Raw genomic sequence first — 13,802 nt, forward strand, 5'->3', positions numbered from 1 at the left:
GGAGCGGAAGTAGGCGGACCAGAGCCGACTGCATGGCAAAATGGCGGAGAGCATGAAGAACATGGAAGAAATTCGGAATCGAGTAATACTGGGGGAATTTGGTGTAAAGAACGTAAGTCCGTTTTCATAATGGTTTTATGACAACAATATCATCCGTTAGCTGCAACCGTCAGGATTCATCTGAGCTGCTGGACTGACCTTAACGTAACTTACCGCGTGTGTAAGGAGCTAAACAGTTAATTACTGCTGCGCGCTGTGCTTCTGTTTGAAATGAACGAGTGTTAACAGGACTTCATACCTTAAATACGAGAATATCAACAGTTTTAGCGTCATTCTTTTACACTTGAGGCAGGGGCGGAGAGGCCAACTGAGGGAAGAGGGGCGCCGTGTTTAAAAAAAAATAAATAAATAATAAAATAAAAATAGAATACTAGCTCACAGTTGAGCATCTTAAGCCCCGTAAAATAAACCTTGTTTCCTCAAAAGTTGGGACTCTGTAAAACGTAAATAGAAACTAAATGTGATGATTTTCACAACACTGAAATCCCATATTTAATTGAAATTAGCACAAAGGCAACTTAAGTGTTGAAACTGAGAATGCCATTGTTTTTTTGAAAATGATATGTTCAGTTAGAATTTGATGCCAACAACATATTCAAAATAAGGTTGGAACACTGGCAATCAAAGACTGGAAAACAACAGGTTAGTAAAATGATAGGCTGTAAAAAGAGCATCACAGTCTTTCTGAAGTTAAGGTGGAGAGGGGTTCACCACTCTGTGACAGACTGCACTGGCAAATAGTGCAACAATTGCAAAGAACTGACTTCACTCTCTACAATATATAACATCATTAAAATATTCAGAGAATCTGAAGAAATTTCTATACGAGGGACAAGGCTGAAAACAAGTATTTATTGATGGCTGTGATCTTCAGGCCCTCAGATGGCACTGCGTTGAAAACAGACAGGATTCTGTAGTGGACATCACTGCATGGACTCACTCACTTCCAAAAACCTTTGTCTGTGAACACAGTTCATTGCTGCATCCACAAATCCAAGTTGAAACCTGGAAACCTGTCTTGTGGTCTGACAAGTCAAAATTTAAAATTCTTTTTGGAATAATGGACACAGCATCCCCTGGGCTGAAGAGGAGAGGGACCATCCAGCTTGTTATCAGTGCACAGTTCAAAAGCCAGCATCAGTGATGGTATGGGGGTGCATTTGTGCACATGGCATGGGTATTTGTGAAGGCAACATTGATGCTGATTGAAATATATACAGGTTTTAAAGCAACATGCTGTCCAGTGGCCATCTTTTTTCAGTCCCGCCTGCAGTCCCGACTTGTCACCCATTGAAAATGTTCAGCACATTATGAGATGTAGAAGAAGTGATGTAACAGAGTGGTAAACATGATCTTGTCCCAATTTTTTTGAAAAGTGTTGCTGGCATTAAGTTGTAAATGAGGATAGAATTTTCAAAAAAAGTGAAATTTCTCAGTTTCTGCATTTGTCTTTGTGATATTTTCAACTAAATATGAGTTTTCAGTGTCTTGCAAATCCTCCCATTCTGTTTCTATTAACATTTTATAGTGTCTCAACTTTTTGAAAACAGGGATGTAATCTAATAAATAATAGATAGCAATAGTTCCAATGTATCACTGTCTGCACTTAGAACATATGTGGTACATTTATTGTATGATACTGTGCTACTTGAAGTACAATATTCTGTTACGTAATTTCAAATATCACTTCAAATATTCATATCTAAATTTATGATTTTGCTCATATTGACACCTTATGGCATACACGACATTATTAGTATTAGATTAGATTAAATGACTTATCCAGAGCTGGATTTGGTGTACAGATAAGTGAGACGGCTTTCTCCACACATGACAGACAAAACATATAAGACAGATATGAGACACAGTGCACATAAGCATAATAGTACACATAATAAAATAAAATCACAGCAGCACTGAAAGGGAAAGTGCAAGTAATGCATCCTATTGAATGACAGGGATTAGAAGAGGTGGGAGCTGCTGTCGTTATTTCATTTTGTTTATCTCCCTAATGGCAGAGGGGACAAGGCTTTCTTTATACTGCCTTGTTTTACAGGCATGCAGTTTGACTCTGCAGCCAGAAGGGAGGAGGTGGAATTCCTCATGTAGTGGGTGGGAGCCACCTTGCAGAATGGAACTAGCTATCCTCTGTAACTGCCTGGGATAGAGGGTTTCAGGGTTAAGCTGTGACTCTCCTATCGGCCTACTGGACCACCTAACTATTTGGCTGAAGGACTTCTTGTTTTTAAGAGACAGATTGCTAAACCAGCACACCAGGCAAAAAGATAAAACAGATTCAATAAAATCATGATAAAAGAGTCAATTAAGTTTGAATGATGTGAAGATAGAACAGTTTCCTCAGACAGTACAGATGCTGATTAGCTTTTTTAAGCATTATTATATCATAGCATGCATTCTCTTGTAGCTACTCAAGTTCATGAAATTTCTCTCTCATGATATCAGTATAATATTACAGTGACTGTCAGTTTATGTAGAGTCTGTTGAGAGTCTCTCAGGGAGGAGATTTCCTGCCAGTCACAGGTGCTGTTGTAGCCCAGATATTTATTAAACACCCACACCAGGATAACCACACGCAGTTTTCAAGGTACTGGCCTTTACTATTAGTTGACCACTGAGACACATGAGGCCATGTAAGGCAGTAATTGACCCGGTCATATGCCAATCAGCAACAACATTGTCATCACTTCATTGCGAAGGACAATGCCTGCTACAGATCAAGATTTTATGCACTGTCAAGAAATACCACTCACATGGTCACCAATTTGACTGCTATTGACTACATTCAGATCTAGTTTGCAGCCATAAATCCACCACACTGGAGTAGTTTCTCTTTTACCATCACTCTAGCAAACCAAGAAATTCTTTTTACTCATCAAGCTCTGTTTTTGCTCGTGATAGCTGGGTCAACAATACATTTTTTTATTTAACTCCACACAACTAACTAAATACATATATATGTCTAGCCACTTGCTTTTTTTCTTTCTTTTTTTCTTTTTTTCTTTCTTTTTTTTTTTTTTTTACATTTTGCAATAGTTTAGGCTTTTTATACTGTATCACAGTATCCATGAACAGAATGGGACACAGAACCATGACAAATGTGTTTCGCATCCTCTCAAAAGGACTAACCTTTGTTGCACCAAATGAATGATAATATATAAGAATTTTTAAAACATCTTTTCTCTTAGCGTTTTAAAAATGCATTGAAAAAACTGTATTACCAAGTCTACCAAAAGAGCAAAGCAAAACAAAGATCAGGTGGCAGAGGTGGTCAAGGGGCAACCACAGTAGAGGGGTCTATGAAAACGGCAGATCAATAGCCTACTGCATGATATTAAATCTTGTCTTACAAAATACAGTAGTGACTGTTATAACGATGTATGAAACTGTGAAATTAAATTTATGGTAAAAAAGCATAAATGCATTTAACACTCAAGTAAGTTTATGTGTGTAGCCAAGTACCTTATTTTGATCAATTATTTGTTGCTTTTAGGTTTATACATCAGATTTCCCTGGAAACTACCCCGGCTATGATGACACTTGGGATATGCATACATTTCATAAGGTAAATTTCTGTCATTTTAGACCTGAAAGTGGCTGTCAATGATAGGTGAAGTGTGATGGATCTGTCTGTAAATCAAGTGGCCTGGTCATGGTGGCAGCAGGCTAAGCAAGGTAGTCAGATGTCCCTCTCCCCAGCAACCCTTTCCAGCTCTTCCTGGGTGATCCCAAGGCGTTTCCAAGCCAGATGAGCTACACAGTATGATGTAATTTTAGTATGTTATCTTTCTCAGCACTATGCTGAATCAAAGCTGAACATTTCAGATCCAAGCGCTAACAGAAGTTGTTTGGTAGAAAGCACTATAGTAACCTTTCAGGAAAGCTGTAAAAAATTGTGTATTGTAAAATATCTATGAAATCTTTTTATACAACCAAATTCCAAAAAAGTTGGGGAGCTATGTGAAACATAAATTAAAAACAGAATGCAATGATGCCCCTTTCATACCCAAACATGATACTATTGTCTGTTACCAATAAATCTGTTTATCTGTAGAATGTTCCAAACTGTTGTTTTTTGTTTTCTTGTTTTTTTTTCTGAGAATTGCACAACTCTCCTAAACGTTTCTTGCCAACTCATTTGAACCATGTTGCTGGCGTAAAATCTAGAATGAGAATATATTTACAAAAATAAATTAAGTTGATGTAACCATGAAATATATAGACTTTGTACTGTTTGTAGTGAAGTGTTTTTAACCAATGAGCACTCGAACCGATGTATGATTATCATTCTATTAAATGAAGATCTTGTCTCTGTTTGCAGAACTTCAGAATTGATGTTGTGCATCTGGATGAGAGCAATATGGAGTTTGATATGGTGGGGATAGATGCAGCCATCGCCAATGCCTTCAGAAGGATCTTACTAGCAGAGGTGGGATTCCCATTTAGTCAGGTTTTGTCAAATGTGACAATAGCAGTATTTCCCACAGTATTTTTTCCAGCAGCTTTGCTGAAGTGCGTGAGTTTTATTTTGCACTGTTGGAAGATATTTGAGGCATCCACTTACACAAGAAGGGCTTTACATGTATTTGTACATTTTGAATGTTGAATTATTATGCAATCAGATGATGCTACAAAAAATCTCCCCTCAGTCCTCATGGGGATTGTCAGGCCTCTTCCTGTTACGACAGATGAGTTTGGCAGTGCTGACTCAGAACCAGAAGGAATACTGGGAATCCAGCATTATGCTGTTAACAGAGACAAGGCTGATCTTGTTATTTCCAGACACGAACGCTGCATTGGATGGTTTCGAGTTGGTGCTGGCGGACAGAACAAGGGAGACAAAAGACGAAGGGAGGAGGGTTCGCAATATTTGTTCATGATAGATGGTGTAACTCTGGACACATCAAAAAAAAAACTCTGCAGGAGAACCACAGAGCTGTTAGCCTTAGCGTCAGGCCATTTTACCTACCAAGGGAATTTATTGCAGTTATTGCAATAGTATATTTCCCCCCCTCTGCCAACATTCATGCAGCCTGTGATGTCATCCAGTTACAAGTAGGCTGCAAACACAACACCTGGGAAAAGATGGTCTAAGGAAGCTGAGGAGGCTTTGAAGGTTTTTTCATACAACTGTGTGGGAAGCGCTTTGTGATTGTCATGGGAAGATATTGTGTTTTACATTGTATTATGGACTATATCAATGTCAGAATCAGAATGCCTTTATTGATCCCTGAGGGGATTTTTTTTTTTTTTTTGCAGGTGCTCCTTACATGAATAGAATTAGAATGAAATTAGAAAAAAAAATGTGTGTGTGTGTGTGTGTGTGTGTGTGTGTGTGTGTGTGTGTGTGTGTGTGTGTGTGTGTGTGTGTGTGTGTGTGTGTAGATGTGCAAAATTGCAAAATGTATGTGTAGACAGCAAACCCTTGATTATTGACATAAAGGAAAGTAAGAAAAAGGAGTGTTAAGGTCAGGAAATGAAGAGGAGCTGAAGAATGTGCATAGGGAGCTGAGTAGAAGGATGAGAGAGGAGAGGACTGTGGGAAATGGAAATGGAATCTCTTTCTAACGCGTATAGGGGGAACACAGCATTAGTGTCTCATCCATGCACCTACATAATGTTGACCTAAGATCAACGAAGTTTTTAGTTTCATACAAATATATCGTGAGAACTTTGCATTATTTTGCCTTTTAGGTACCCACTATGGCTATCGAGAAGGTGTTTATCTACAACAACACATCCATCGTCCAGGATGAAGTCCTGTCCCACAGATTAGGCCTCATTCCTATCAAAGCTGACCCTCGGCTGTTTGAGTACAGGAACACTGGTAAGACAACAGTTACTCACACATATTTCAGTAGACCATCGTATTTTACTCTGCTGCAGTGTGTTGAGCTCCATGCAATATTCTTGGTGCTCTGAATTTCTCGAATCTGATGCCAGCAACGTACTTCAAAAAAGTTATAATTTTTAAGTGGAATGTTTTCCCGTTCTTGCTTGATGTACAATTTCAGCTGCTCAACAGTTTGGGGTGTGAGATTGTGAGATGTTCCACCAGGTGTTTTCTTCGAGCATTTCACAACTTTTACAGCATTTTGTTGCCGCAGTCCCAACTTTTTTTGAAATGTGTTGCCTGGCATCAAATATCTAAATAAGGATATAATTTTCAAAAAAATAAAATTTCCAAGTTTCAACATTTGAGATGTTGTCTTTGTCCTATTTTCAATTAAATATTGGGTTTCAGTGTGTGGCAAATCGTCACATTCTGTTCGTATTTACATTATAAACAGTGTGCCACCTTTTTGGGAACAGGCTTGGAGTTCAGCATAACAACTTGGCCTGGTGAGGGCCTTGAGGCGTTATGTACAGGCAACTACTAGCTTTTGTCACTCTGATGGCCTCCCTGAATGCTATGAGTGGCATTGGAAAAGGACACACCCAATTCAAACAGACATTCAAGGTGAACAATTGAGATAATTGAGGATGTATGCTGGTCAAGAGGACTACCTTTGCCTCTTTAATTATCCAGAAGCCATGCACTGGCTCAACTTCCTGGGCAATGTGATGGAACGTGCCTTGAAGTGAGATTTGTGCAACAGCCACCTTTGCCTGTTTTTACAGGGTCAGTGTCACTGTTTCCCACTAAGTAGCAGCAGCTGTCTTTCAGGAAGCCTCAAGTAAGTTGGGTGCAGGATTCCATTGGCTATGTTGGTCATAATCATCCAATGCTTAGCACTGCTTCTGGCATTCAGGAAGAATGAAATAGAACAAGAGTTAGATCAAACTACGATTCTATGAATTCTGCATGACCACTGATCTCTGTTGCTTAGAATCTTGGTGAGAACATTCTGTGGAGGACCTCTTTAATTTTGACAAGGGTGCGTATAGGCAGGACTGCACTACATTATCCCAGGTCAACGTCAGTTTGTTAAATACTATGAATCAATTACCCACACGTGAACACGTGAAGTGTTCACTGTCTCTGGTGGTCATCCAGAATTCATAGAACTGTAGTGGCATACTTAACTCTCATGTAACGTGTTCAATTATGCTGGTTCTTCCAGGTGATGAGGCTGTAGAGGAAGGAGGTTCAGAAATTGACACAATTCAACTACAACTGAAGATTAAATGCAGCAGGAACCCCAGAGCCAGCAAAGATTCCTCTGACCCACGAGAGCTGTATATGAACCACATGGGTAGGTTTCATATGGTACTAAATGAACAAACAATTAACGTTTGCGCATACAGACTTAAAAACAGTAGCTGTGACCAGGGCATTTTCCAAGGCACTGATATCTATACAATGTAAGAATGAATATTCCTGGATAAGATGGAACTTGAATGTGATGTTTTTTTTTCCCTTGTCCTGTGCTGTCTCTCAGTTTATTCCAGGGACATAAAGTGGGTCCCCATTGGGAACCAGGCAGACGTGTTTGCAGACTCCAGCATCGGACCAGTACATGATGACATCTTAATAGCTCAACTACGACCAGGACAGGAGCTGGACATTATCATGCACTGTGTCAAAGGAATTGGTAAGACGTTTTGAGACACATGCATACACTGTGCAAAAAAATTAAGGGAACACTTTGTCATCACGGTATAACGGCAAGTCAGTTAAACTTCAGGGATATCAATCTGTCCATTTAGGAAGCACAAGTGATTGTGACTCAGTTACACTTGCTTTGGTGCAAATGAAAATGACAACAGGTGTAATGGAGAGGTAAATGCAATACACCCATACGCGCGGTAGCGGGAAGGTTTGCTGTGTCAAGAGCATGGAGGATATACCAGGAGACCAGCCGTTACACATGGAGAGCTGGCCAGGGCTGTAGAAAGGTATCAATCCAGCAGCAGGTAACTGCTCCTTTGTGTAAGGAAGAACGGGAGGAGCACTGCCAGAGCCCTACAAAATGACATCCGGCAGGCTACTGGTGTGCATGTTTCTGACCAAACGGTCAGAAACAGACTCCATGAGGGTGTCACGACGGCCCGACATCGTCTAGTGGGACCTGTGATCGCAGCCCAGCATTCTGCAGCTAAATTGGCATTTGCCAGAGAACACCAGAATTGGCAGGTCCACTACTGGCACCCCGTTCTCTTCACAGATAAGAGCAGATTCACACTGAGCACATTTGACAGGCGTCAAAGGGCGACTGTAGCTCAGGAGGTAGAGTGGTTGTCCACCAATCAGGAGGTTTGTGGTTCGATTCCTTTACATGTGGAAGTATCCTTGGGCAAGATACTGAAAAACTGCCCCTGATGCTGTGCCATCAGTGAATTCAGTCTGCCAAATGACTAATTGTAATTGTAGTTGCCGGAGATGCTGTGGTGAACATTATTCTGGTATATATATATATATAGTGTATATAAAATTTTAAGTGATATGTACAGTATGCAGTATGACGTTGGCTGTTCCTGGAATCAGCTGAAGCTGCTTTCTCAGTTTGTCGATCACTGCCCCCAGTGCTCCGCTTACCACTGGTAATTTACTCCCCACATCTTCTCTACATTTTAAATATTATCTGCACTACTGCAATATTGCACATACAGTCCATGGTTTACATTTATTTATCATCGAAAACTGCACAAATATTTTGCTATATTTTGCTATGTTTTTTGCTTGTAAATACTGTCTACATATTTAGTTATATTGTATTTTTATTATAGTAGAATATTATATAATATGTATTATACATTATAATACATATTATGTAATGATATATTTAGTTTTACCTAGTTATATTTTTATTTTTATTCCTGCTTACATTTTTTGTCACTTGTTAGGGTTAGGGTATGACTCTTGTAGTTGTGGATTCATATTGAGGTAGGTAAGGAAAGGTCCTCGCCTACTTCAGCCAAAGGGCCCTCACTGGATTCCCCCTGCCCTGGCCGGGATTCGAACCCCAGTCACCCATACTATAGTCAGTCGTGTAGAAGCTAACATATTATGACCTTTATATTTCTCTGTTCAGGTAAGGACCATGCTAAGTTTTCTCCAGTAGCCACAGCCAGCTACCGCCTCCTTCCAGAGATCACCCTGCTGGAGCCGGTGGAGGGAGAGAAGGCAGAACGCTTAAAGCGTTGCTTCTCAAGAGGAGTTATGGACCTGCAAGATGTTAATGGTAAGAAGGACCTAATCCAACTAATTTGAAATCAAATAGCAGCTCCTCAGGTGTGAAAAATGGTCTCCCACCTTCACCACCTGAGACATGCAAGAGGGTAGTGAATTAAAAAGCCTTTAATATACATATAAACAGTAAAAAAAAAAGCCTACAAATTTCAATTATTATGGTAATGGAAAGAACAAAATGTTTGCCTCTAGGCTATTTCATATACAGGGTTGGGAAATAGTCACATGATCAGTATGGACAGGTAATAAAATAATCCTTTATTAAGAAGAAGGCGGCATCCCTTATTAGGTGAACACAGGGAGAACATGCAAACTCTACACAGAAAGGCCCCTTTTCTTGAACAGCAGGCCCCCAGCGCCCCAGGTGGGAATCAAACCCGGGACCTTCTAGCTGTGAGGCAACGGTGTTACCCCTGTTCCACCGTGCCACCATTAATCCCACAGTGGGGAAATTACGTAAACTGGCCAGACATAAACATGCTATAACAACTGGGCACCTACATTACCCCATGGCTGCACAAAGGGATTGACCATGGCAGTTAGGATACACTAAAGATATGAGGCAAAGATAAGAGGTGGACCCTACACCCAGGGTTGAAAACTCTCCTTTTCTCTAACTGTCTTTTATTCAGCTACCATTTGCTATTTTGCCTGTGTACTGCAGACTTAACTATACTTGAGGTGTTTTAAGGTGTATATATTTGCTGCTTGTGATTTCCTAAGCTTAAAATGGTCTGTTAGTTCGATAACTATGACAACAATTGGCTGTCCCTCGCTCTCCCCGTTAGCGATAAGGCGACCACGAAGGCCTGCTTCTTTTTATCCAAGTTGGTAACCAGTCTCCAGATTTTGACCTCATTTTTCCAACTTTCGTAAGATTTCTTCTCATCAAACACTGGCGGAACTTTATAATTTCCAGCAGCCATCCTCTGCAAACATTGTTAGTTCAATAACTATGAAGACAACTGTTCATTTTTTAGAGTTTACTTCAATGTCTGCACGACAACAACAAAACAGCTTCCATTCCTCTTCGCTCATGACTATCGACTGCCTTGCATATGCGCAGGGGGAAATTTGGCACATAACAGATCTGTCAAGTCACTTAAACTGGATACCAATCATGTGACTACTGGGTGAGCATTTTGTACTTGCCCAGGTGAAGACCATAATGGCATGTTTTTACTGTTATTATGATTCAGTAGCCATGACATATTGAAGGCTTTTTAACTCACTGCCCTCTTGAGTGCCTCAGACTTTTGCAACAATTCTAATCTGAAATCAAAGAGAAACCAGGAAATGAAAACCAACTCCACAAAGGGCATAATTTAAAAAAAAAAAAGTAAGTAGATGGACTGAGAGCAGCGCAAATCCACTTAAGCAGCTGGTTGATTTTCCTTCATCAAGGGAGAGACTTAATATAACAGATGCCCAGCTATTCAATATATTAAAGTAGGGTTCAGTGTCTTGGGACATACAGATTAAACAGTATAACCTTTCATTTACAATCCTAAATTCTCAACATTTTATCATTTCTGTGACATAGTTTTCAGCTGTCTGTTTCACACAGTCCAAAAACCCAAACGAGAATGGAAAGATGTTAGCATGGTAGAGGAGTTAAACTCTTTGTCAGTCTTCAGTGAGTCCCTCAAATCAGTAAATGGAATCATATGTATGTCTTCTTGTGTTGTCCAACTCAGGGAAAAAGTTTGCCAGAGTAGTCAACAGTCGCCTGGATACATGTAGCAGGGAGGTCCTCCGTCATGATGACCTGAAGAATGTGGTAAAGCTCGGAAGGCTGCGAGAGCATTTCATCTGTATGTTCATGTATCTTGAAACTGCTTTTACAGTACAGTGTTCAGACTCAGCAGCTTTAAATCATCACAGTAAACCCAGTAAATGAAAACAATTATGGAAGTCATGATGTTGCCAGGCAACCAGCGATTCCAAGAATATTTGCTTGGAAGTTGTTACTGATGTAATAGCTCTGAGAAATAACAGCTGGTGCTCATAAAATCATAATGACTTGCTTTCTACTTCTACACATGCTCAGTTAGCAAGATGAGAAGAAATAAGCGTTTTCACATGATTCTTGATTGTTCTGTTAGAAATCTGTTGTAGTGAAAAGGAATATCATAAATGCATGTCTATACAGCAGTTTTTATTACTCAAATTATGCTGTACTAACAGTTGATGGATCTCTTTTCTCATACAGTTACTGTGGAGTCAACTGGCATCCTGCCTCCAGATGTCCTGGTCACGGAGGCCATCAAAATACTCATGGCCAAGTGTCACAGATTTCTCAATGAACTGGACTCTACTGACATGAAGTGAAATAATAATTGAGTCTTTTCAGACCCACTACAGAGGATCTGACATCGAAATATGCCACAGCCAATCAGGACTTAAATTGTTGATGTTGTGCTCTCAGGGCAATGGTTTTGTTGAATTTTCTCTGTATTCATTATGAATTATACACTCACACACACACACACACACACACACACACACACACACACACACACACACACACACACACACACACACACACACACACACACACACACATTCTGCTGTCTGTAATGTTTTGTGTCCTGTTGTTAAATGCAATAAAAAACCTCACCAATATTGACATGGTTGTCTCCTCTGATGTCAACATCTTAACTGTCAGTTATCTACACATTGAAGCATCACTTATACTGTACTCTCATTTATCCTAATATTCCATATATTGTATTTTCGTATGATATTCACAGCGACACATGTACATAAATGTATGCACAGTACATTATACTAGCATATTTGGTATATCAGCTCTGCTGATATCGGTTGATCACTGGTACTGTATAATCATCAGATATACTGGTATATATGTGGCTGATAACAAACTGCAGCATAGAATTGATTGACTGAGACTCTTCATTTTAGAGTGTCCCCTGAAATGTTATTAATTCAACTGTAAAATGTCCCACTCAGTGTATTAAGGGCCATAATCAAACACAAAATGAAAGTCTAAATGTTTAATTATTAAGCTTTCTGTATTTTATTTTTTGAACTTGCCAATTGTGTTGTTAAATGTTTATTTTGCACAGAGCCGGCCCAAGGCATAAACGAACTAAGCGCCTGCTTAGGGCAATTTTATGTCAGCAGAGTTTTGCTGATGATGTGTTATTTTCTTCACTGACACGTGACGGGGCTCATCTCGCCCAATCATATCATGAAACACTTCCCCTCTTTTTCGTCAGTAACGTAATGTGTTAGGATCTGCGAGAATAGAGAGAAAACAAAAAGGAGGTGCAGAGAAACTGCGAGACAGGAAGTTGGCTCTTCAAGCCAACGCTGCAAATGTGCAAAAAATTCTGCTATGTTTGCCATGGCAGGGCCTTCATCAGCTCCCGTGGCTGATGACAGTGGTGGCGGTGGTGGTGACATTGAACAGGGACATGTAGTAACACCTGTGGTAAGCTGGACTGCTTTCAGAACACTTGTAATGAGTAAAGCAACCCAAACCCTTGGTAATCTGACAATAATAAAACGTCAATAACATATTTTTGGCTAATGTTCTATGGCCAGGTTAGTTTGTAATACCTGTATACGCAGGTATTTTTTTTAAGACATTGTGTATGTAGCCCTCTCCCTCATTCATGTGTCATCATCCCTCTTAAGTTTTCAGTTTCTAAACTGATATTTTTATCTTGAAGATTGACCAATAATTAAATCTCTCTCTTTCTCCCTCATACATATACATACACAAAGCTCAAAGTTCATTCAGGAGTTCAGCTACATTCATCCTTTTGGACTGGGTCACTTCACAGTTTATTGAGTACTACTCTTGGAAGAGTTAGCATGTGATCCATCATTTCTCATCTTTATTCTTTCTTTTTTTCTTCCTCCCTGAAACACATGAGTACACCCAATAGGATGAATTCTGCGTAAAGATCCATTACTGTAATGGAGTGGTGGAGTGTGCTTTTTTGTAGTGTTAATAAATTACACTTTTTGGAAATATTTAATGTGTCCACTCTCACTGATTTCTGTTAACTCGTATGGCTTAAGGTACGTGGCTTTAAAGAGTTGCACAGTTGGTATACACATTCAAGAGACCAAAAAGACTGAAAAGGTGCGCGTTATCAAATGTGGTGGGCCAGTCTGGTCCAAAATGCCAGGGCCGATTTATGTCCCAGTCCGCCCCTGGTTGTGGTCTTCACAACAGGTGAGGAGAAATTTTAACTTATTGGTCTATCACAGATAAATATGTATATTTCATTCATTTTTTCATTTATATAGGTCTAGCCCCCATACAAATATTAATGTCACAGTTATTTAACTGTAGAGGATCATCAACAAAGAGACTTAGTTACTTTTTACTTAATACAACTGTCATTTTATTTTGACTATATTATTGTTTCTGCTTAGGTCTAAAAGAAATCTAGAACTGATGATATTATTTTGTAATATAGTTAATCAGGAGAGCCTGTAGCCTTTGATTCCCTTAGTTCAAAAGGGAAATACTGACAGGGATGTTTAAAGATGTAGTTTATATGTAATTTCAAAGATACTTTTTTTGTTTATTTGTTTATTATTTATTTATTTG

At 39.5% G+C, this 13,802-nt stretch overlaps 1 protein-coding gene across 2 annotated transcripts; it reads left to right on the forward strand.

The window, feature by feature from the left end:
• polr1c (RNA polymerase I and III subunit C) lies at window positions 1-13,218 on the forward strand. Of its 2 annotated transcripts, XM_070977497.1 has the most exons (9): window positions 1-112; window positions 3,572-3,643; window positions 4,400-4,507; window positions 5,773-5,905; window positions 7,143-7,274; window positions 7,461-7,613; window positions 9,054-9,203; window positions 10,909-11,025; window positions 11,424-13,218. In XM_070977497.1, the coding sequence occupies exons 1-9, from the start codon at window positions 41-43 to the stop codon at window positions 11,540-11,542; spliced, it is 1,056 nt and encodes a 351-aa protein (XP_070833598.1). In that variant the 5' UTR covers window positions 1-40; the 3' UTR covers window positions 11,543-13,218. The 2 variants fall into 2 exon arrangements, with proteins under 2 accessions (XP_070833598.1, XP_070833599.1); XM_070977498.1 differs by lacking the exon at window positions 7,143-7,274 and having other exon boundaries at window positions 2-112; window positions 11,424-13,211.
• Window positions 13,219-13,802: the final 584 nt, after the last annotated feature.

This window comes from Chaetodon trifascialis, chromosome 13 (assembly GCF_039877785.1).
Source record: "Chaetodon trifascialis isolate fChaTrf1 chromosome 13, fChaTrf1.hap1, whole genome shotgun sequence".
NCBI classification, from domain to species: domain Eukaryota; kingdom Metazoa; phylum Chordata; class Actinopteri; order Chaetodontiformes; family Chaetodontidae; genus Chaetodon; species Chaetodon trifascialis.

What these genes read in the sequence shown, in the direction of transcription:
- polr1c (XM_070977497.1), top strand. Translation starts at nt 41, where the DNA reads ATGGCGGAGAGCATGAAGAACATGGAAGAAATTCGGAATCGAGTAATA. An exon ending in GGGAATTTGGTGTAAAGAAC is followed by an intron (nt 113 to 3,571) that starts GTAAGTCCGTTT and finishes TGTTGCTTTTAG; the next exon opens with GTTTATACATCAGATTTCCC. An exon ending in GTTTGAGTACAGGAACACTG is followed by an intron (nt 5,906 to 7,142) that starts GTAAGACAACAG and finishes TGGTTCTTCCAG; the next exon opens with GTGATGAGGCTGTAGAGGAA.